The sequence below is a fragment of the Rhinatrema bivittatum genome, chromosome 1 (genome assembly GCF_901001135.1).
Source record: "Rhinatrema bivittatum chromosome 1, aRhiBiv1.1, whole genome shotgun sequence".
NCBI lineage: Eukaryota > Metazoa > Chordata > Amphibia > Gymnophiona > Rhinatrematidae > Rhinatrema > Rhinatrema bivittatum.
In genome coordinates this window covers 815165175-815189389 of record NC_042615.1, presented here as the reverse complement: position 1 = coordinate 815189389, position 24215 = coordinate 815165175, and the positions used below count along the sequence as shown (strand labels likewise).

Here is a 24215-nt window from a genome sequence, read left to right as displayed (position 1 = left end):
TCTTGAGATGTGCTATCGATGAGGCCATGGCTCGCATTTGATTAGCTTTTACTGTGTGTGCAAAGCTAAGGGAACTGGAAGTATAACAATACAGTACGCAAGAGGTAATCCAGCTCGACAGATTTGTTTCGTAACTGGTACTCCTAGTCTATTAGGATTGTATGACTCTGTGTTCTATGTTTATAGCATGCTAAAGCTCTCTTGCAATCTAGTGTGTGCAACAGTTTTTCACAGTCTTGTGGCGTGAGGCTTTGGGGAAAAAAAAGTAGGAAGGGTAATGGACTGGTTTAAGTGGAATACAGTTACCACCTTCAGGAAGAATTTTGGGTGAGTTTGAAGAACTACCTTGTCATGGAAAAGCTGTAGATAAGGCGGAAAGTAAACCAAAGCTTGTAGTTCACTTACTCTTCTTGAGGCGGTCACTGCACCAAGAAGAGAACTTTCCATGTCAGAAACTTTAGCGAAGCAGAAACCATCAGTTTGAAAGGGGTTTTCATTAATGCTGTGAAAACCATATTTATGTCCCAGAGCACTAGTGGTGTTTTCACAAGTGGATGAACATGGACGGGGCTCTTCATAAAATGGGATATTAATGGATGTGTGGACATTGGGGATCCATTCTCCTGCCGATGATATGCTGCAATGGCACTTAAGTAGACTCGTACTGATGTGGTTGCCAGGGCTATTTTGTAGAGATGGCAGAGGTAGGATAACAACTGGCAAAGTTTGCATGTGAAGGGGTCAATAGCTTGTGTTGCATTCCAGTAGGAATAGTGTTTCCATTTGAATGCGTAATTGCATCTAGTTGACAGTTTCCTCGCTGATAATACAATGTCCTGAATAAGCTCTGGTAAGTTCCAATGAGCTAAGACTGCGCCTTCAGGTTCAGGGATGGTTGTAGTGGATGAAAGAGGGAACCTTTCAGGGTGAGAGGAGGACTCACTGAAAACTGTAAGAGATAGGCATACCATGATTGTCTCGGCTACGCGGGAGCTATCAAGATCATCTTGGTGTGGTCCTGTATGCATTTCTAAACGGTTTTGGATATTAACGGTATCACTGGAAAGGTGTAGAGAGAAGAAAAGCATCTGGAGCCTCCTGGTGAGGGTCGTTTCAGATGGAATAGAAGAGGTTCACTCTCCTCTTCTGTTCTGTGACGAACAGGTCAATCCATGAGCGGCCTCAGTAGTGGAATAGGTCGTCAGCTACCTGTTGCAACAGAGACCATTTGTGCTGGCGATAAATCCTGCTGAGTCTGTTCACTTCCATATTTGTAATCCCTGGCAGGTAGGTAGCCTGTGGAGTGGTGGCAGTTTGATCCACCCATTCCCAAAGTTGAAGAGCATCCCTGCTGAGGGTCCATGATCTGGTACCTCCCTGTTTATTGATATAAAACATGCAACCTGATTGTTCATATAGATCATGATGTTCCTCCCTTGAAGCATTTGTTGGAATGCCATAAGAGCATTTTACTTTGCTCTGAGCTCCAGCAGATTTATTTAAAATGTCTTTTTTTTGAAGGACCGGAATCCCTGTGTCTTATATTATTGTAGGTGTGTGCCACAACCCTTAATGGAGAGTTTGGTCAAAACAATCACTTGATGTGGGGCTGGACATAGTGGGGTCCGGCCTATAGTACTTTTGGATATAGCCACCAATGAATGTCCTCGGTAATCGATTCTGTTAGTCAGAGTGTGGAGGAGAAGGGCTGAAGAAACTGACGCCATTGGCTCCAAAGTCTCCATGCAAGTGCCACATATATAGACGAGTGAGGGGAACAACATGGATTGCTGCCATGTGGCCCAAGAGTACTAGCATGCGGCAAGACATCACTGATGGCTGTTGCAGAAGCTGAGATGCCAAGGTGTGAAGAGTACTGCTCTGTTGCGGGAAAGAAAGGCTTTTGATTGAACTAAGTGTATTTGAGCTCCTATGAACTGAAGGCATTGCGCAGAATGAAGTACAGACTTTTCGTAGTTTGTAAGGAATCTCAGTGATGCTAGGCAATGAATGGTGGTTGTGGTGTTGGAGAGGAGTGTGGCCTTGCTGGATTCCACAATCAACCAGTCATCCAGGTTCAGGAAAAGTTGAATCCCTGACCATCACAGGTGCACCACAGCCACCACCAGGCACTTCATGAAAACCCTGGGGGCAGATGACAGTCCAAATGGGAGAATCTTGTATTGATAGTGCTTCTCCCCCACTTTGAAGCAGAGGTAATGTTTTGGGATATGCGCATATGCATTCTTGAGGTCGAGGGAGAACATCCAATCGTTTGGTTGGATGAATGACAATACTGTGCTGAATGAAGTCATTTTTATTTATTTTATTTAACTCTTTTCTATACAGACATTCATGATACAAATCATATCATATCGGTTCACAAGGAACAGAGGGGTTGTAACAATAATATTGAAGAGGAAGAAAAGTTACAATAAAACAAGGTTATGTGAACTTGGAAACAGAAATGTGCCGGAGACAGAGGAATAACGTTGTAAACTTAATAAGGCTATACTGGAAGTGCATTGGGTCGGAAATAAGGCACTCTAAATATATATATAGAACTTATATACAATCATGAAACTGGCTAACAATGTGGGGCTGTGACAGTACTGGGGGGAGGATTAGCAGGAGGTGAAGGGGGACTTTCTAGGATCAAGGAGTTAAGAGGGGGGAAGGGAAAGGGGTAGGGAGAGGAGGGGAAAGGACTATGGGAAGGCTTGTTGGAACAGCCAGGTCAAGTTTTTTCCTAAAGGTCACCAGGCAGGGTTCCTGTCTGAGGTCTATAGGCATGGTATTCCAGATGGCTGGCCCCGCTGTTGAGAAGGCTCGTTCTCTGGTGGATGTACGAGTGGTGGATTTGGTGGTGGGGCGTGCAGGGTTCCTTTATAAGCCTCTCTTATAGGTCTTGTAGAAGTGTGCAGTCTTAGCGGGATATGAAGGTCGAATGAGTGCTGATTGTGTATGGGGTCTTGTGAATAATGGTGAGGGACTTACCATTATTCACAAGACCATACACAATTTTGAACTTCTCTCGGTGAAGATGTCTGTTCAGAGATCTGAAGTCCAAGATGTTGGAGATCCTTTGACTTCTTGGGGGATGAGAAAATATTGGGAATAATACCCTGTGTTGTGTTGTGGCAGGGCTATCTCTTGGATTGCATTTTGCTGCAGTAGCTTGTGAACCTCTTGAGACAAGACGGATCGGGGGGGGGGGGGGGGGGAGACCAGATGGAAGATCCATGGTCAGTGGGAGAAGTTCAGATGGTAACCCCTTTCGAACTATTTTCAATACCGACTGGTCCATGGAAATTTTGGTTCAGGCACTGAGGAACTGTTAGATTCTGCCCCAACCTGTATCTGTGGCTGTGGTGGTAGGTGTATCAAAAAAACTTTGCAATGCTTTTGAAACCAGTTGCTGCTGTGTCTTCTGTGGTCGCCTGTCTCTCTGAGTTGATTTTCGTGTGCTGTGCATCATGCCAGTCCAGTCATGTGTCGGATATGGTGTTTCTTGCATTGGATAAGGAGATGTGCCGGTTTGTAGGTGCACTGTTCACTAGAGGACGTGTACCGTGCGTCAACACCTCGTGCACCAATCATTTCTTTTTCTTTGGTGTGGCACCACTCTGATGTTTCAGGTTCACCGTGGGAGGATGGTGCTCCTGGCACATCTGTCGCATTGGCAGAGGCCGAATGGCGCTGGTGGCCGTGGAGATGACTGGTTGTCCCTAGGGAGGAAAGGGATGACCTCTTTTGACCTGCATCTGCAGGGGACTCACTGTTAGAGCTTCCCGATGCTGAAGAGGCACCTCATTCTTCAGTGGATAGCGACTTTCCCTCGGTTGTGGACCCACTATCTTTTCTTCCCTCTGCTGTTGGGCCTGGTTGTGTTTGGGCCCCAGACATAGGTAGCACAAATTATGTCCGTCTGCAATGGACATAATGTGTCCGCAGCAGCAGTACTTAAATCCCAAAGTCTTCCTGGAGGACACAGTAGAACTGAGAAGTGCTGTGGTGGGATCTCTGAAATGAGAAATGCAAGTGAGGAGATAAATCCTATGGAGAAACAAGTTTTGCTGTCCATGCAAAGTGCGGAAAAATGAGACTGAGGGGACTGTAGAACGTGCAATTGCTTGGGAACGTCTGTGCATGCCCAGGACACCTGAAAGCTCTACTAGCTTGGAGAGACAACTCCATCTCGTGTCGCCTGATGACGTCACCCACTGGGCATGGCTAATTCACATGCTTATCGATGGAAAAGTTCACGTGATACACGTTTGAAGTTAGGTGCAAGTATCTATGGATGAGTTCCTCCGTGAGCAGATGACAAATGAGGCTTGAATTAACGCACAGACTTCATTTAACTTTCCAGGAAATTCCTTGCTCAATGAGCTTGAACCAAACTCCAGCAGGAGAGGAGTTTTAGGTGTCAGCTGGTGGGCAGCGAGTTCTGCCACGGTTGTGTGACTTTGAGATGGGAATATATGACCCTTAACTTATACAGAAATGTTCTCATGACTTATTATACTCAATGCCTTGTTACTTTAAGTAATCCACCTTGGGCCTACCTTTAGGAAAAGGCCGAATAGCAAATGCTTATGAATAAATACAAATAAAGACACCTAAGAAACTTTTCTCTTGTTGTCTCCTATTAAAATCAGAATTAATACATTACGGCTATGACATTTCTTCTGCCCCAAAAATCTCAACAATGAATTATTACATCTTCCCATTGCACTGATGGGATCTGCAGGTAAGGCACGGACAGTATATTTCAAACATGGAGCCCCTCTGGCTGCATGCCCTGTACATCAGCCATAAAATTTAAAAGAAACTGATTCTTGTGGAGAACAGCAAGACCCAAGGAAACCCACCAAAGGGCTCCGTGTGTGGCACCTGCGAAGGTCCTTCATTGGAGCTCTCCAGCTCTGCTGCAGTGGTTTCGTCACTTGCCTCTGCAGTGGGACCTAAAGGGAAAGCGAATGGGAAAGATTTAAGTGGCAAGGAGAACCCAGGACAGTTGAGCAGCAGTGGAAAGACACATCAGCTTACATCAGCAGAGATATGGAAATATAATGCAAAAGGGCCTCACAGCTGATCTCCACTATCAATGGAATACCCTGAACTACAACAAGCAGAGAAGAAACAACTTGCAATTACATTTATATGAGATGTTTATTTTTTTTTTGTGATTGTTACATGTTTTTATGTTGTTGTTTGTGCTATGCTATGTTACTGGGTCTGCATTATAAATTGTGTCATAAAATATTAGTATGTGTTTTGTTGTTTTTTAATTTTTTTAGTTATTGCACTTATATTGCATTTATGTTGGGGTTTTTTTCACATTTATACACTGCTTTGGTTAAATCAGATTTTTTTGGAAAGTGATCAAATTTATCTAACTGATCTTTGCCCCCCCTATTGCTCATGTAATATCTCTACAGCCATCAAAACAGAACACATGGGGTCAATTTTCAGACTGTCGCTATTAAATAAACTCCGTGGGCCCTTTTGTGACGCATACACTTTGTGCCAAGTTTCAAAATATAAAATGCGTCTACACTTTCCCTGTGAAGCTGGCCGCAAAGGACAAGTACCAATGGGCTTCTGCACTTGATCTTCGTACGGGTAGGCTTTCTAGGGAAATTAACCTGTGTGGTCTTGAAGATAACCATCTAAAAATTTAGCCCTACCAGCAGAATTTATCCATCCCCGCCTCTTTTTATTCAGCTAATTTAGCCGGGGAGGGGCATTTTCAAACCTCGGCTTTTGTCCCGGGTAAACTCCAAAAGTTACCCGGAGAAAGCCTTTGAATTATCAGCCTTCGAACTGACCCATACGATAACCACAGTATCATGAGCAAGACCTCTCTGGGGTTTTAATAAGCAGAAGCTGCCTTCTTTCCCCAGAGCCTTCACTATAGTAACTTTATTTCACATCTGGCCGCCCCCTTCCTTACTGTGCACTGCCCAGCAGAGGACAACGTGGGAGAAGACGTGTAGATGTGATTCCACATAGTCAAACTCGGATGTGTTCCCAGAGAACCAGAATTTCATTTATTTATTTATTTAATTTACTTTCGTCGCGATGCTTGAAGAGTGGCTCCTTCTTCTAACACGTTCCGCTTAAAACATAACCAAAACCCATTTGTCTGTTATTCGTGGTTAAGAAATTTACCTAGCCGCCTACCTCTCCCTCCTCCATTATTGCACTGCAGGATCCTTACTTTTCCACGGTGTGGCTCTCCCTTCCACACTCCAGTCACTCCAATTCCCAGCATCAAAGTAGTCCTTGGCGCTCACTTGCACCACGTGCTCCGTTCCTGAGAGGGCGTCCGTGATGAGCACTGACAAGTTCTCAGTTTCTACCTAATGAAATTAAAGATCGGAAAAAGAAATCCCACACTGTGAATAGCGGCTTAGTCGTTACTTTGGAAAAGCAAAAGGCAAAGACCTGGCCCTATTATGACATGGGTTATCGCACGCCAAAGGGCCCCCAAAGTGCTGGAAATGGAGAAGAAGCCTGTCAGTCAGCACCGACATGCTGGGGGACTGGATGGGCTCAGAGAGAAACAGCCGCTGGTTCACATCCCATCTGAGGTGGCCTGTGCGAAATGAGACGGTGGTCTCAGCCCACAGTCTTAGGGGGCCACAGAAGAATCATCACCATCACAGCTCCTGTCAGATTCCTATGAATCTGAATTCTGCCGCACACCTCTGTCACAGACTTGTTGGCAAGGACACGATGAGCAAAAGGCCAGTGAAATGCATCAAAGTCGGGAAGCTGACAAGAAAAAACAAGTAGGACCATGATCTAATTTTGGACTCCCTGTAGACGTCGCCTCCCTTAACAGGTGAGAGCTGGCAACTCTGCAAACTATCACATCTTGAACCAGTTAGGGGCCCTTTCCACAGGGAGAAGTATAAGAAGCTGTGGCAGTGGGTCTCCCATTCTGACTGAATGAAGGAAACGGAGGACCTTCTACGTAGAGGGGCAGCTAGGTCATGCGACATGCTGCTGACTGAGATGTGCAACTTAAAATTAGTTCTAGCAGCTGCACTGATCTGGAGAAAAGTGGAATCTCTGCAGACTGTGAAGCCTTTCACTGGATCAAGATAAGAATGATCCAAAGCTGGTACTGTACACGAGTCTTCAAGGCCACATAGGTCTGTTCTTCAGATAAAATCTCATTTCATCTATAGAAAGGGTCTCACGTGTTCTTTGAAGCTCATGTACAACACTTTTAGGAAATATCTGCATGTGGATCCATCTGCAAAGGATTAAATGAAGTTAAATGGGGTTCTTGCACAAACGATGGTGCTACTGGGTCTACAGCTGTGCTAAATGCTCTGATCTCTTCCTGGTTTCTAGAAATAATTTTTTAGTTTACTTGCTGGACACAGTTGTCTGAAGCTCCACACATTCCTTTCGCTTCTTCGAAATCAACATAAAACTCACTGCACGGTATGGGTGGGTCTGAGAAAGGTTCACTCAAAGGCTGAGACATTATTGATCTCATAATACACTTCCACAATTACTGTATCAGGTATTTATTATTTATTTATTAAAGGCTTTTCTATACCGAATTTCTTGATACAAATCAAATCAGCTCGGTTTACATCAAACAATTAGGAACTATAACCAACCGAGCAGTAAAGACAATTTGAAGGAGAGTAAAGTTACATTATAACAAGGATTATAACAAGGTACAAAGTAATTACCTAATCACCCATTTTAACAAGACAGCAATCTGAAGCGTCCTGTGGCTATGCCACTGAAGTCGGTAGTGCCACACTGGGCTACTAAGCAACCCAAACCACATCTATGATAGTTCAAACAGCTGGCAGTGTGCATGAACCTTTACCTTGGATCAGTAAAATGGTTGTTACAGAGGGATGGTAACATGATGTGCTATTTTATTGTTTTAATGGATGTATATTGTTTGATTGTTTGCATGATTTTATGTGATCGCTTTGGAAGTTTTTACCATAAAATTCGAAAGCGATTAATACATTTTTATAAATAAACGATGTACTTGACAGCAGTGCTTCTGAACCGTGACATGCTAGTGTAGTCCTTCCTGTGCATCTCGGTGCTGGCAGCACCAGCACGATCCTCCTTCCTGGGCCCAAGCTCTAACTCTACTGGACTGTGTCCCAAATTTCCTGCTTGCTGGTTCCAGACAACTCCCTCCCATCTCTGTGGCAATCGGGCAGCAGCACCACGGAAGACAGGGGAGAAGGGGCAGAAGCAAGGAGCCCACGCAGCAGCAGTGAAGGTGCTGCACCGGTTCCCCTCCTGTCCATCCTCCAGCCCCCGCCTGGAGTACCGAAACTTTCTCTGCCGGGCTCCTTTGTGTGTTTCCTTGCTGCTGACACTGCCCCAGAGGCCCTAGATGTCTGTGCTGCAGGGACCTAAGACTCAGCTGACAGCAGAGAAGAGGGAGTCATCTAAGTACCAGTCAGGTGAGAATGATTTGTGGGGATGGAAGGGGGTGAATGCTGAAAGTGTGTGTGGGGGGGGGAAGGGTGAAAGCATGGAGGAGGCAGGCAGTACGAATGGTGGCAAATGTTAGGGGAGAGGATGCACAGAATGCTGCCGGGCACCACTGCTCCTGCCAGCCATGGGTAGCGCATGCATCCGGAGGACAAAAGGAAAATTGGTTCTCACCTGCTAATTTCCGTTCTTGAAATATCACAGATCAGTCCAGCCAAGTGGGCTTTGCATCCCTAACAGCAGATGGAGGCAGAGAATAAAAACTTTTCAGCACTGCTATATAAGAGAGTACCACATGCAGTCCCTCAGTACTGACCTGTACCCAAACCAAGCCAACCAATCTGAAAACCCAAATAATTCTGGGCAAGCAGAGGACTCAAAGTTGGAGCCTCCTGAAACTAGAGCCCCCATCTCATAAAAAGTCAATAATAATTTATAACGTATTTACAATATTTGAGTTCTGCATAAGAACACAGGAACATAAGAAATTGCCATGCTGGGTCAGACCAAGGGTCCATCAAGCCCAGCATCCTGTTTCCAACAGTGGCCAATCCAGGCCACAATAACCTAGCAATTACCCAAACACTAAGAAGATCCCATGCTACTGATGCAATTAATAGCAGTGGCTATTCCCTAAGTAAATTTGATTATTGGAGGACTTCTCCTCCAATAACTTATCCAAACATTTTTTGAAACCAACTACACTAACTTCTTCCTCTGACAACAAATTCCAGAGCTTAATTGTGAGTTGACTGAAAAATAATTTTCTCCGATTAGTCTTAAATGTGCTACTTGCTAACTTAATGGAATGCCCCTAGTCCTTCTATTACCCGAAAGTAAATAACTGGTTCACATCTACTCGTTCAAGACCTCTCATGATCTTAAAGACCTCTATCATATCTCCCCTCAGCCGTCTCTTCTCCAAGCTGAACAGCCCTAACCTCTTCAGCCTTTCCTCATAGGGAAGCTGTTCCATTCCCCTTTATCATTTTGGTCGCCCTTCTCTGTACTTTCTCCATCACAACTATATCTTTTTTGAGATGTAGCGACCAGAACTGTACACAGTATTCAAGGTGCGGTCTCACCATGGAGCGACACAGAGGCATTATGGCATTTTCCATATTAACCATTCCCTTCCTAATAATTCCTAACATTCTGTTTGCTTTTTTGACTGCTGCAGCACACTAAGCCGACGATTTTAAAGTATTATCCACTATGATGCCTAAATCTTTTTCCTGGGTCGTAGTTCCTAATATGGAACCTAACATCATGTAACTACAGCAAGGGTTATTTTTCCCTATGTGCAACACCTTGCACTTGTCCACATTAAATTTCATCTGCCATTTGGCTGCCCAATCTTCCAGTCTTGCAAGGTCCTCCTGTAATGTATCACAATCCGCTTGTGATTTAACTACTCTGAATAATTTTGTATCGTCCGCAAATCTGACAACCTCACTCGTCGTATTCCTTTCCAGATCATTTATATATATATTGAAAAGCACCGGTCCAAGTACAGATCCCTGAGGCACTCCACTGTTTACCCTTTTCCACTGGGAAAATTGACCATTTAATCCTACTCTCATTTTCCTGTCTTTTAACCAGTTTGTAATTCACAAAAGGACATCGCCTCCTATCCCATGACTTTTTAGTTTTCTTAGAAGCCTTTAATGAGGGACTTTGTCAAAATCCAAATACACTACATCTACCGGTTCACCTTTATCCACATGTTTATTAACCCCTTCAAAAAAATGAAGCAGATTTGTTAGGCAAGACTTCCCTTGGGTAAATCCATGTTGACTGTGTTGCATTAAACCATGTCTTTCTATATGCTCTATAATTTTGATCTTTAGAATAGTTTCCACTATTTTTCGAAAAAGCATAGGGGGAAGGGCTTGTGGACTGATCTGTGGTATTCCAGGAATGAAAATCAGCATGTAAGAACCAATTTTCCTTTCCTGTTCATACCCAGATTAGTCCAGATAAGTGGGGATGTACCCAAGCCTCTCTATTTTGGGCGTAGAAAGGGATCTCTGCACGATAAAGCTTGAAGCGCCGAAATCCTCCTAGTCGAACAAATGGCTACCAAGAAAATGGTCTTCAGGGTGAGATACTTCATAGAAGCCGTTCTTATTGGTTCAAAGGGATGACCACAAAACTCAAAAAAACCAGATTCAGGTTTCACGCTGGACACATCCTTTGGATTGGTGGACGCAAATGCTTCGCCCCCTTTAAAAAATGCACAACATCCGGATGAGATGCCAAAGGTCTTCCCTGCAGCTTACCTCGCAGACAACCTAAAGCTGCAACTTGTACTCAGAGGAATTATAGGCCAATCTCTTAGCTAAACCGCTTTGCAAAAAGGCTAAGACTTGAGAAATACCTATGTGCAATGGCTCCAGCCCGTTCTGCAAACACCAAGACTCAAAAACTCTCCAAACCTGGATATAAGCCAAAGAAGTGGAAGGTCTCCTCACCTGAAACAAAGTCACAATCACCGGCTCAGAGTATCCTTTCAAGCGAAAACGTCTCCTCTCAAAAGCCAAGCCACTAGACAAAAGCAATCCTCCTGTTTTGAAAAAATGGGTCCCTGATGTAAGAGCCCATGTGGATGAACCAAACAAATGGGACTGCGAATTGAACCAGATCTGCAAACCATGGTCAGTGTGGCCACTCTGGTGCCACAAGGATCACACGGATGATGTTCGATGTGATGCAATACCCGACCTATGAAAGGCTACAGGGGAAAAATGTAGAGCAGGAGCTCTGTATGCCATGTTAAACCAGAGCATCGATGCACTTGGAGCAGACTTCCCATTGGCGGCTGTAAAACTGATCTGTTTTGACGTTTTCTCAAACCGCCATGAGCTCCAACTCCGACCTGTCCCATCTGGCCTGAATAAGGGCAAAGTTCTCCGCCGACAACTCCCACTTCCCTGGATCTAACTGCTGTCTGCTGAGATAGTCAGCCTGCACATTGTCCATTCTGGCCATTTGAAATGCCACTACTACTACTAGATGTTTCTTCACCCAAGAAAACAACACCTGAATCCCCTGAGTCATCAGACGACTCTTCGTCTTGATGATTAATACACGCTACCGTTGTTGTGTTGTCCAAGAGCTCCCTTACTGTTCATACCTGAATGAGCAGAAGAAAAGCAAAAAAGGCTTTACAAACCACCCTCGTTTCCAACCGGCTGATCGACCAGGACACCACCTTTGGTGACCACTGACCCTGGGGCTATTTGTCCTTGACAAACTGCCCCCCAACATCTGAGGCTGGCATTCGTGGTCACCACCACTCAGTCCAGAACCTCCAGGTCCACCCCCTTCTCCAAATTGGGACGAGAAACCCACCATGAGAGACTGCATAAGAAGGGCAAAGGAATCTGAAATTTTTCTGAAAGCGGATTCCAGTGGGACAAAAGTGCCCTCTGGAGAGGTCACATGTGAGTAAACGGCCAAGCAACTAACTCCAGCGTCGACACCATAGAACCCAGAACCTGCAAATAGTCCCAGACTCTGGGAACTGAAAGGTGCAGAAGCCGAAACACCTGAGCCTGCAACTTGATCACCCTCTCTGTGGTCAGGAACACTTTACCATCATGGGTATTGAATTGAGCTCTCAGATATTTTGATGGCTCCAAGTGATTCTTTGCCAGGTTCACCACCTAGCCTAATGACCACAGCAGCTGCATAACACAGCGAATTGAATGATGACACTCCACTTCTGACTTCGCACTAATCCAATCGTCCAGGTATGGGTGCACCAGTATTCCTTCCTTCCTGAGTGCCACCGCTACTACCACCATGACTTTCGTGAAAGTCTGTGGCACAGTCACCAACCCAAAGGGAAGAGCCAGAAATTGGAAATGATTCCCTAGTACCATGAATCTCTATCTTGGGAAGCTTCCAACCCTCCAAGTTCTGCTCTGGTAAGGGATGCAACTTAGTCATAGTCCTGGCTACCTTAAGACCAGCGTCAGAAGATTCCTATTCCTGATCAATCAGCTTCTTCACCTTCTTTGGTAAAGGAAAAGCCTTAGGCGGTTCCCGAAGTCCATCCAAGATGGGATTCACTCCCTCATTATCAGAATCTTCCCTTGTGACCTTACTCCCCAACTCTTCCAACACCTGGTGAATTAGTGGTCAGAGCTCCTCCTTTCAGAACAATCTCACCACCCTAGGATCCTCCCCTTCCGCGACTGAGATGTCCTCAGTATCATACAAGTGATCCACCTAAGGGTCCACAGGATCCTTATCTGGAGCACCCTCCCGGACCTCCCGCATTCTCTGCATCGCCTGATGTGCCATTGTCGTCACTAGAGGGACAGTCCAGTCTGAGAAGGATCTCCCCCGATTCCAACTGCCTAGCCGCTTTCGGTCTCTTAGTCAAGCGCTGGGGCTTTTGAGGGGCAGAGCACTTAGCCCCCGCTTCCTTCTTAGCTAAATAGGCTTTGTGAAGGAGGAGGACAAAATCAGTGGAAAAGTTCTCAGTATCACTGGACTCTTGATCCAGGAGCCATTCATCATCCTCCCCCTCCCCTTCCCTGAATTCCACAGGGTGCTGATCCACTGGAAACAGGAGAGGGGGAGTCCCATGGCTCTCTTGCAGGAACCTGCTTTCTGTCACTTGTAGGCAAGATGGCTGCCACCCCCTCCGACCCTCCTGATAATCAGGTGGATGACTGCCACCTGCAAACCCCACGGAGGACCTTAATCCTCCGGAGGCACAATCAGGGCAAAACGAAGCTGCACGAGACACGATCACCTCATACCACAGCCCCGATGGGATTTATTTATTTATTATTTTTATATACCATCATTCGATCTGAGATATTACATTCAGGTACTGTAGGTATTTCCCTATCCCCAGAGTTTGGGCCTGAGGCAATGGAGGGTAAAGTGACTTGCCCAAGGTCACAAGGAGCAACAGCGGGAATTGAACCCTGGTCTCCTGGTTTGTAGCCCACTGCTCTAACCACTAGGCTATTCCTCCTCCCCACCTGTGCTCAGCAGCCAAAAATAACCCCTGCCACTGCAGAATTCCTGCCAGTGCAAAAAAAGCTTTTCAACATTCCCCTGGCTCCCGGCACGGCTACCAACTTGCTTGCATCCTCACTCACCCGACTTTGGCCTCCCAGCACAAACAGCTCTGCCGTTGCACTCCCCAGCTAGTTTCTAAACTTTTTTTTTTTTTTTTTAAAGAAACAGCACACAAGGGAGTTAGCAAGCCAAAAAAAAAAAGAATGCTTCCCTTGTTCCTTGTTCCTGCATGCAGATGGTTGAGGGTGAGGAAGACTCAGAGGGAGCGAGGGAACCAGGACCCCTGGCTTTCTCTCCCTCTGTACAAAGAGGGCCAAGCTAGATCAGGGATCACCAACTCTCTGCTCGCCCTGCCCTATTTGAGGGATGGCCCAGGAAGGAATCTAACACTGCAAGCAGCCATTTCCAGAACTCTTCCTTCTTCTACTCCAATTTCTTCTCACTTTCTTTTCTTTTATTAAGCTCAGAACTCCAGAGGATGCAGGATTGCACCTCTATTGTCTGCCGGAGACAGAGAAATACTGAGGGACTGCAGGTGGCGCTCTCAGTTACGTAGCAGGGCCTGAAAGGTTTTTATTCTCTGGCTCCATCTACTGGTAGGGGTGCAAAACCCCACTTGTCTCGACTGATCGGGGTAAGAACAGGAACTGGGCCATATTGGGTGGGGGAAAGAGGGGGGTTGGGGAAGTGGAGCACGTGGGATACAGCATTCCAGAGATCTTTGGGAAGGGGAGGATGGAGGAATAGAAGACTAAATCTAGGATAGAGAGCAAGGAGGAAGAGGGAGAAAGGGGGGAGTTGATATGAGGGAGCGAGGACAAGAGACTGAAGGGGAAATAACCTGAGACAGAGAGGGGGACAAGAGAGAAAGGCCACTGGATAAGGGACAAGATGATGGAGAGAAAGAAAACTCGGGATGGGGGTGGAGTAAGAACTGGTACTAGAATGAAGAAATTGGAGAAAAGACTCAGGAATAGGGAGAGAGGAAAGACTGGGAACTGAGGGACAGGGAGACAGAACATTGGACAGACGAGAGAAGAGAGACAGGACAGCTATTAGGAGAGAGGACTTGGCTAGGGGTGGAGCGTGATTCAGAGGAGCCTGGATTTGTGTGTTGAGGGAGAGGAATCCTGGGAGATAATGGAGAAGAAAGGGGTATGAAGAATGGAAAAAAGAGAGAATCGAGGAAAGGGAGGAGGAAGATTGAAGAGAGAGTATTAAAATATCTGCTCTGAAGGAGCACACCAGGGGGAGAGAGAGAGGGAAAAGTAAAAAGAAACAAAAACCAGAGAAGAAGAAGAAGAAAAAAGAAATGCTGAGCCAAAAGAGCAAAGCAGAGAAACCAAAGGTTAGAACTTTTTAGCGCCAGATAAAGAATATTAATAACTCATCGTTGTAAAATATCATGGGATGCAATCTAAAGTCCCTGACCTAGATGGTTCTCCCACATAGAGTTTACATGTTGGGAATAGTTGGATAGTCTGACTTTTTCTGATATATAATTACTTCCCTTGTATGCAGGACACACCCATCAGCACTGAGGATTTTGAATTGGGCCCATAAATATTTTGGGGTAACAAAATAAACTGCTCGCTCACTACTAGCAATACAGGGGACAAGTGCCCCCAGAAAGTGGGTCCCTCCTTCCCACTGGCAAGAGCAGCTGAGCACTTCTAACCTGCGTGCACCTTCTCCGCGTGGGACTCTGTGATCTCGCAGGACCCGCGCGTTTAGATATCGGACTGAAGCCGGCAGAATGAGGCACACACAAATCAAAAGCACTACGCTCCCCCTGGCAGGGAAAGGAGGCCGAGAGTCATGTAGAATTTGATTTGTGTTGTGAAATAAAAAAAAAGGTTGAGAAGCACTGTACCCTGGAGATACAGGCTCAGATCCCCAGGGCACTTTACGTGCATGCGTTATAAATGACCTTTCTTTCTGGGACACTCGACCTTCTTACGTTACCACAATCTGATGTTTGAGCGATGATCTGGGGATACAGTTTCCAGGAAAGGCATTAAAAGAAAGCAAATTTTTCCTGCAAATCCAAGCTAAGAGATGCACACAAAACAGACATCACTGAACTTTAGAGTCAATACACTGGCCAGTGGGCAGGAAACAAGTTTCCAGAAGACCATCTCTGCATCAAGTTTCATCCAACTGGCAAATCATTGCACAGTATGTTGGGCAATGCTTTGCTAATAAGTTATATGAGACAACACAATGAAACATCAACTTTTGGATTATAAAAAAAAATGCACCACAAAGTCTCTCTATCATTCCCTTGCAATTATGTCATTTTGAGTAAAAAAATAAAAATAAAAAATTACAAGGTATTGTATATTCATAATTCCACTTTGATTGTCATGTCATTGCCAAAAAAAACTGGGAGGTCTCAATATTCAGCGTGCCAGCGAGCAGGAAAGTTTCCCAGGTAACTTTTCCTGGACATTCAGCGGAGCATACCTGGAAAGGTGTTCTGCTGAGTATTAACCAGGTAACTTATTTTCTGACCAGAATTACCGGTTAACTTTAAATCAAGAGAGTGCTGAATATCTAAGCTCACTGGCTAAAGGTAACCCCCCACCCCGGGACACCCTCCACATCACCTCTTTTTACAGGCCTAAATTTTGTGCAGGTAATGAGTTACACCTAGGGCCAAATTTAGCTTAGGAATGGGGGGGGGGGATTTATCTGGGCAACTCCAAAGTTACCCGGACAGACCCTTTCACTATTGACCTCTGCACGTTTGAATGAACAGGAAACTCAGCGATGCCCGCTGGTTATCAGCATGCTGGCTGTAAAAGTCATCAAAGCCTCTAACTATTGCTTTCTTGTCACATCAAACCAGCCAGCGAGGGGAGGACATCCTACTACCATTCACTAAATAGTAGCGGGTGCTTTTTAAGTAAGACTGGGTGAGGTCTCTGTGAAAGCAATGGCTGGTGCCCTGCATTCCCCCTAACCACTTTTCAATGGACAGCACTGCAAATGGCCTGCCAGAATCAGAAACTGCAATATCAGGAAGACCGATAGTAAAAAAAAAACAAAAAACAACCCTTGAAAAACCCTACAAAAAATGTACAGCTATCACAAGACTTTATTCTTCAAAGTTTCGCTCGGCTGCAAAGGACAGCTGAGCTGACGGAGAAAAGTGATGCTTCGCGGGCCATCCTAATCACAGTAGGTAGCGCGATGAGAAGCATCAGGCAGTAGCAGAATTTGTGAAGCATTTTCCCCCAGAGCTGATACAAAACGTCCCTGCTGTAAGCAGCACTTTGGGTTTGCTCTCATGGTCTCCTTCTTAAGACTCACCACGGTCCAGGAGCCATGGAGCACGGTGCGGTACTGCAGGCGGAACTTCAGCTGTAAGGGAGACTCTCTGGGCCACGTGACAGGATAATCCCAGCTGACCTGTAACCTCCTGGGATAGAAAGGAACTGGCTCGACCAGGAGGGACTCTGGAGGATCCGGCTTAACTACAAAAAAAAAAAAAAAAATGCAAGACAAGAAATCAGGGCTTGACAGACAAGTTCTCTCAAGGTCACGCACACCCAGGCTCATGGCTTCTGTTGCCTACGTTGCTCACCGAGCTTTGAAGTCTGGGTTTAAATTACAAATCTAAGAGCCCAACGGATGTTACAAGAGAAGAGGTTTTTCGGATTGTGCGGAGCACGGGAATTTGGAATCTGGTTTTGAACAACAGTGACTTAAACTGTGGAATGCCATCGGCTACTGTGCATTTTGGGACAAAAATTAGATTAGCAGTGATCTGACCTTATTCATGCTCTTCTCGCTTCCTTAGTTCACTCCTCACTTTTTAACCTCTATTTAGAGTACCTACCGTGTTGCAGATCTTAGTATCATCTGCACAAAGATAAACCTTTTCAGGCAGATAGAAAGAAAAAAAAAAAAAAAGGGAGCACCTACATTTTGGGCACTTGAGTTAGGTGTCAATTTCCATCTGAAGTTGGGGGCCTAAATTCTCAGCTGAAAATTCACCTATATTTAACCCACCGTACTACTTCACGAAGATCTACCCTGCCGGTGCCTTTCTGGCACTGCTAAAGTTCAAGACACTGCCTTGCCTGTATATGAAACCATGCTAACTGACGGCCAGCGGAGTCCAGGTGGGAACTGGTTAAACAATAGAAAACAGAGGTCTAAATAACAGGAGTCCGGTGGTACCTTACAGACTACAAATTTAGTGAAGCATGAGCTTTCGAGCTTTCAGGGACAGAGAACACAGTTCACTCTGTCCTAGAAAGCTGAAGCTACAATAAACTGATCTATAAGGTGCCACCCTACTCCTGTCATTTTTGATACGCCAGACTTACACGGCTATCCTTGTGAAGAGGACTAGTAAATGGTAACTTTTCTCAGTGGAGAAAGGTGAATAATGGATCTATTCTGGGACCACTGCTTGTTAACATATTCATAAACAAATCTGGAAAAGGGAACAATGAGGGAGGTGATCAAATTTGCCGACGACACAAAATTATTCCAAGCTGTTAATCACAAGAGGATTGTGAGAAATTGCAAGAGGACCTTGCAAAACTGGGAGGCTGGGCATGCAAATGGAAAGTGAAATTTAGTTTCAAACAATTTTTATTGTTTTAATCACCATACAAACCTCCCCAAGACCATTGGGTTTTGAAACATGCTTTGCATTAACAATCGCACTGTGAACAGCTGAGTATTTTCCCCATCCCCCAGCAGAGATATCCCCCTTCATGTCCGTCCGTCCCCCAACCCCAGAGGCTCCTATCACGTGATCCATTTTATGTCCATTGCACTATCCCAAATACGTAAAAAGCGCAATCCTGTCAATCCAAACTATTGCCAGTCATTAGAAACATAGAAACATAGAAATGACGGCAGAAGAAGACCAAACGGCCCATCCAGTCTGCCCAGCAAGCTTTCGCACTTTTTTTTTCTCTCACATACAGATCGATACAGTAAAGTGCAACCGCGGTTACCCTGCTCCTAACTCGCCTTCTACTCACTTTCCGGCCGCGTTAGCCCTTCCCGCGATACACTATCCCCTTTAACTCATCCCTACCGCCTCTTAAAATCCCCGGGTGACCCCTTCCGCCCGCGGCATGTATATTAAATGTAAACGAGCGAATTAGCTATTCCCTCCCATACAGTAACGCGCGCCCTGACTATCGCTATTTTACCCTGCCGTTTTGCCGCGCGTTTACCCTGCTAACTTACCGCCTACCCTTACCCCTGCGTTAGAGGCAGGGGTAAGGGTAGGCGGCAAACTTTCCCCCAGCCCCCGCTCACCTGCCCTGGCCGCATCCGGTCTCCGGTGCAGCCCCAGTCCTGTCCCCTCCTCCCGAAGCAAAAAAAAAACAAAAAACCCGAAATAAAAGTAGCAAGAGAGTGAGGGGAGAGACGGGCAATCCTACGCTCGGGCCTGCCAGTCCCTTGTTCTCTCCTCCCGAAGCAGGGCGCGAAAAGCAGCCTTGCTCCGGGAGGAGGGGGAGGGCAGTTTAAAGCGACGAAGCGACTTACTTTTGCAGCCCCCCCCCCCCTCCGGACATCGGCGACGACCTCTATCTGCTGGCACACAAAAAGGAAACCAACTGCCAATGTAAGTACGAGTTAAGTGAAGGCTCGTGGCAGCGCTCAGTTGTACTGGAAGCCCAGTGGAAGAGCAGGAAATCGCCGAGCCAAAAACAGTTCATTAAAAAAAAACAAAAAAAAAAGGCAAGCCAATGTTTCGTGTCCTTGGAAGCAGAGGACTGGGGTTTTCAGGAGATATCATATTAGAGGGTAAAACTTGTAGAAGCTTTAGAAACATCTACATTAAACATTATTTAAGTAGATCTGAACCTCTTTCTCAGAAGGTGATGCTCAATTGCTTTAAAGGATTTCCGTGGCTCTGGAAGGCAGATTCATTAAGGCTTTTCTCCCATTTTGTGTCGATGGGAAAAAGCCCTTAGTGAATCAGGTACTTAAGTTTGTTAATAAGCGTGATATCAAACTATTAAAAACCACTTTCTTTTTTTTAGTTTGCTCTGTACGGCCAGATTTGATGGCACAACACAGGATGGGACAGGAGGAAGGCAGGGCCCCCAGCTGGCATCTGGTTTGCACTCACCCATTGCTTGCATCAACACGTCCAGCAGGCGGAAGTTTGAGCCCAGGGGATTCTCCTCCGTGACGTTCAGCCGGTACGAGCTCCAGAACCCCTCCTTGACGACAGAGCACACGTTGGGCTGGGCAGGGTCCTGCAGGCAGGGCCGGGTGTTAAAGTGCTTGTCCCTGAAAGGAAGCAGACCCCCCCGGTACCCTCTTATCAAAAAAAGTCATGTTGCGCTCACTGAATAAAACAAGAGGGTCATAAAGAATTAGGGTTGCCATTTCATCCCTCAGATCAAGCGAACATGTTGACCCCCCCCATCCTGGTTTTTGCCCAATGGCACGTACGGGAGCTGTTATTCTGATTTTGGCCACTGATTTCCCTAAGGAAAAAAACACAAGAGCTTTCAACTCCCATGCATGCCATGGGAGAACACCAGGCCCAGCCTGTTCTGTTAACATGGGGTGAGGGGGCAGTCCTATTAAAAACAGGCGAGGCCGTCCAGGTTTTTTGGGTTTTTTTTTTACTTTCATTCTAAAATGTGTTTTTTAAAGGAGAAATACCCAGAGTGCTTTGCAACAGGGAACCAGAAAGCTAAGAGTGACTTAGCTGTTCCATATGGGCTGGGACCTGTTTGACAGTGGAACAGGTGGGGTTACCTCAAACAGAATAATCAAGGAGGAGATTCTGAAGGATTTCCCCCCCCCCCCCCCCCCACTGTTTCCGGTTGACTCCAGGTCATCAGGGAGAGGCTGAGCCCGTCTGAGTTACTCTTCCCCCCCCCCCCCCCACCCCCAGTACATTCACATAACCCATAATCCCAATTTCTCTAGAAAGAGTGGGTCTAGAAGGCCAAAGCTACAAAGGGGGAGGGGGTTGGGGGCAGGACCAGGACAGGCCTACCCGTCCCCTCTGCTAATCGTAGCCTCATCTCTAGGGCGACAGCCATTTTATGGTCACACTCTTTCCCTCAGATCACCTGGCTCCACAGACTTCGGTCCTGTGACAGCGATGCTGCTTGGAAAACCTCAAAAAAAAAATGTCCTTCATTACTGAATCAGAACGGAGATGACGAATGACCTGGTGTTGAGTCCTGTTGGGAGGGGGGGGGGGGGGGGGAGGGATGGTTCCCCTAAATTCTTCCTTCTCTAAATATTTCTAATCAGTAAAACAGACAAGTTCCTGAAAGGAGATTAAAAAAGCCTGGCACAAGCAACAAATGGCTTGGGAGTCACTCAGTAGCTGAGGCACCAGGCTGGAAGGCTTGCTTGTGGGCACGCCTGACACACGCCTGCAGATTCCCAAGACATATGGTGTAACTGTATATGTGATGATGGTATGTATGGTATGCGAGTGTATTGAGAGTATATGGCTCCACGCAGTGGGCCGCTGCCGTAGAAGTGAGTCAGCCGATTGTTTCATCCTTACTACTGTCGTGCGTGCATTTTTTTTCTCGTGCTCTTAATGTAAGGGAAGGGGGGGGGGGGGGGTGTCACCAAAGTGGACCCTTACTAGTGACCTCAGTGTCTCCAAGGTGTCGGGAAGGCGAGGTAAGAGGCAGTAGGAGTGTGGAGGTATATTTGACACTCCCCAGTGGGAGGTGTCTTTCTTAATTTTGAGGGGTTTAACAAAGCTTTTGGGTCTTGAGGGCTTTCTTTCAAAGGCAGAGAGGGTCTTGGGGTGGCAGGGGTCTCTCCTGCCAGTCCCGTTTCCTGTCCTAGGAAGGCGGCTGGAGCCCAAGGTTATGGCGCTTAGGCCTTTAGATTTTTATCTTGGGATCCAAAACAGGACAAAACTCCATATGGCAGAGAAGAAGGGATACGAGGGGGGGGGGGGGGGGAGGGGGGGGAGGGGGAAGGCATTGTATGAAATGAATAACGTAAGGCAGAAAAAAAACCAAAACGTGAGGGGTGCCAGAATCCGCCCCTTACTAGCAGCATCGTCCTTTACCTTTATGGCAGCAGTGTAAAGCGGAGGTCTCACTAGTCCTTCCCCCGTGTAGGGAGGTGTTTTAGTGATGCGTACCACTCCCCACCGGGAGGCGTCCGTTGTGCTAACAAAACGCCCTGTGCCCATGTGAGGCAGGAGGAGAATCAGCCTTAGCACAGGGCCGGGAGGACGCCTGGTGGACCCGATGCCTCTCGGGGACAGGATCAAAAGGAGGAAACACCTGGAGAGAAAACGACATTCAGGATTCCAGGATGGAGGGGAAGTCCTGGGAGTCCAGAATGATCCGAGAGAAGAGGTCTCGAGGAGCCCCACAAAGAAAAGGATTCTTCAGGAACTGCTGGCTGAGAGTCCTGGGGATGCTTCAGAGAGAGAGAGAGAGAGAGAGAGAGAGAGAGAGAGAGAGAGAGAGAGAGAGAGAGAGAGAGAGCGTCCCTGGGAAAATCCACAGAGTTGACGACTGACCAAGCAATTCAGCCAGAGGCTCTAGAAAGAAACAGAAGGAAAGAAAGAAGCAAAAGGTCCAGGGAGGGTACACGTGCCTTCGGGGGGAAAGATTTCTGGATTGTGTGACAAGAGACTGTTGTTGCTACCGCTGTGGTGTTTTGTGGACGCCGTTTTGCCCTACTGGAGCGTTGCTGCTGCTGCTGGTGCTTCCACATTCTCGGGTCGCGTTGCTCTGCCACGGGTTTTCAGACAAGACTCATTCTGAACAACAGAACTGGGGTCAGAGTGGCGATTTTTGGAGTGACCGGACTGGTGTGCAGAAGAGCCCCCAGAACGAACAAAATCCTAAGGGCCCTGAAAAGCAAGTCACTGGGCCTTGCGTAGTCCGTGACCCTCCCGTGTGTCTGGGACAGGGGCTACACAAAGAACGACATTAACCAGGAAAGTCCAAAACAGAATAATATCTTGGACTTGGGAAAACGTAAGATGGGAGCCAACTGTTTTCTTCTAAGCATCCAGTGAACTGTAGTCCTGCTTTTGTCAGAAGTCAATGTAGCTCTCTGCAAGGGGTTACTGAGGACTTTATATGCCAGCACTGAGCAAAAACAAACTGATGAAAAGAGGATCTCTACTGCATGCAACCTGTATGCAGCAAACCTCTTCAGAGGCTAAAATCCTTCTCATACAGACTCTGAAGCTATTTCATTGAAGAGACCTCAAAATCACCTGATATAAATGTATTTTTCATTTATATCGATATCTTATGTATGGAACCTGCAACCTTCCCACCTCAAGATCTGTGAAACTAACACTCTGGCATGCTCACCGACTCCTTGACAGTCATTCCATGATCCCAACTCTCACCAACCCATTGACACTCACTCCATGTCTTCAAGTCTCCCCGACTCCTTGATGCTTCCACTTTCTTCCTGGAATATGTCCCTGACTCCCTCACACTCATCTCTGTCTGACACTCACGCCATGTCTCTCATTATGTTACCATTGACTAGTTAGAGTTGACCTTTTGTTAGCTTGGAGAGAATGAAATTAAAGAATTCTGTGTCAGCCAGAATTGGCATATAATTCCTCTTATAACATGAAGCATCTGCAATGCATGGTAATGCCCCAAAGAAATTATGTTAGCATGCTCTAGAGTACTATAGTAGATCTGAACCTTTCATAATTACTGTGCCCCCTTTCAAGAGCTTGACATATTAGGTACACCCAGAATTGCTAAGGGTACCCAGATTAATATGTCTCCACCAGTGGGCATATATACTAAGAGCATAAGAAATGCCATGCTGGGTCAGACTAAAATCCATTGAGCCCAGTATCCTGTCTCTGACAGAAGCCAGTCCAGGTCACACGTACCCGGCCGATCCCTTAAAGCAGATCTAATTCCTGTTACTCAATCCCTGGCTAATAATGTGTTATTTATCCATTCTGTCCCATTCATGATTTTATGAACTTCTGTCAAGTCCCCTCTCAGCCATTTCTTTTCCAAGCTGAAGAGCCCAACCCTGCGTAGCCTCTCATGGTAGGAGAATCATTTCATCCCCTCTGCTCCTTTTCTAATTACGCTCAAGGTGTGGTCGTACCACGGTTTGAAACAGAAGCGGTATGATATTTTCCGTTTTATCTTCCATGCCTTTTCGGATCATTCCTAACATTCTGTTTGCTTCCTTGACCACCACAGCACACTGAGCCTAGGAATTCAATGTATTGTCCACAAGACCTCCAAGGTCCTTTTCTCGGGCAGTGGCTCCCAGAACATGACTCAGCATCGGGTACCCGTAGTTGGGATTATTTTTCCCCTACGTGCATCACTTGGAGGAGGTGGTTTGAGAAAGTGGTGTGTAGTAGAGATGCTCCCCCCCCTCCCCCCGATGGCTGTGACCGGGGTTTCGGAAGAGTAATGAAAAAAAAGCATAGGATCAGGACGTTTCTGGGGCTGAAGGAGGGAAGCCGCTGGGTTCTCAAGGAGAGAGAGTGCCTGACGCGGCCAGAGAGGGGCTTCCAGGAAGGAAGCTGAAGTGGATTCTTGGAGAGGGAGAGTACAGAAGCGTGCAGCCAACCTCCTTACCCTGCTAGGAATTATCCTTTCCCGTGGTCTGTTAAGTTTGCTGGAGAAAAGGATGTAAGGGAGTGCACACAGTGTGTCTTGAAGCTGGGGAAGTTCTGCTACCAGTGT

At 46.4% G+C, this 24215-nt stretch overlaps 1 protein-coding gene across 3 annotated transcripts in view; it reads right to left on the bottom strand.

The window, feature by feature from the left end:
* Positions 1-24215, bottom strand: part of IL11RA (interleukin 11 receptor subunit alpha) — a 183163-nt gene that overhangs the window by 28388 nt on the left and 130560 nt on the right. For 2 of the 3 annotated variants that reach the window (XM_029581487.1, XM_029581495.1), the window contains exons 6-9: positions 19649-19812; positions 16855-17018; positions 6227-6368; positions 4875-4967 (exon numbers count right to left, since the gene is read on the bottom strand). In XM_029581487.1, the coding sequence (XP_029437347.1) occupies positions 4875-4967; positions 6227-6368; positions 16855-17018; positions 19649-19812 (563 nt within the window). Of the gene's footprint in view, positions 1-3779; positions 4024-4874; positions 4968-6226; positions 6369-16854; positions 17019-19648; positions 19813-24215 lie in introns of all 3 variants that reach the window. The other variant, XR_003853124.1, reaches the window with a different exon arrangement.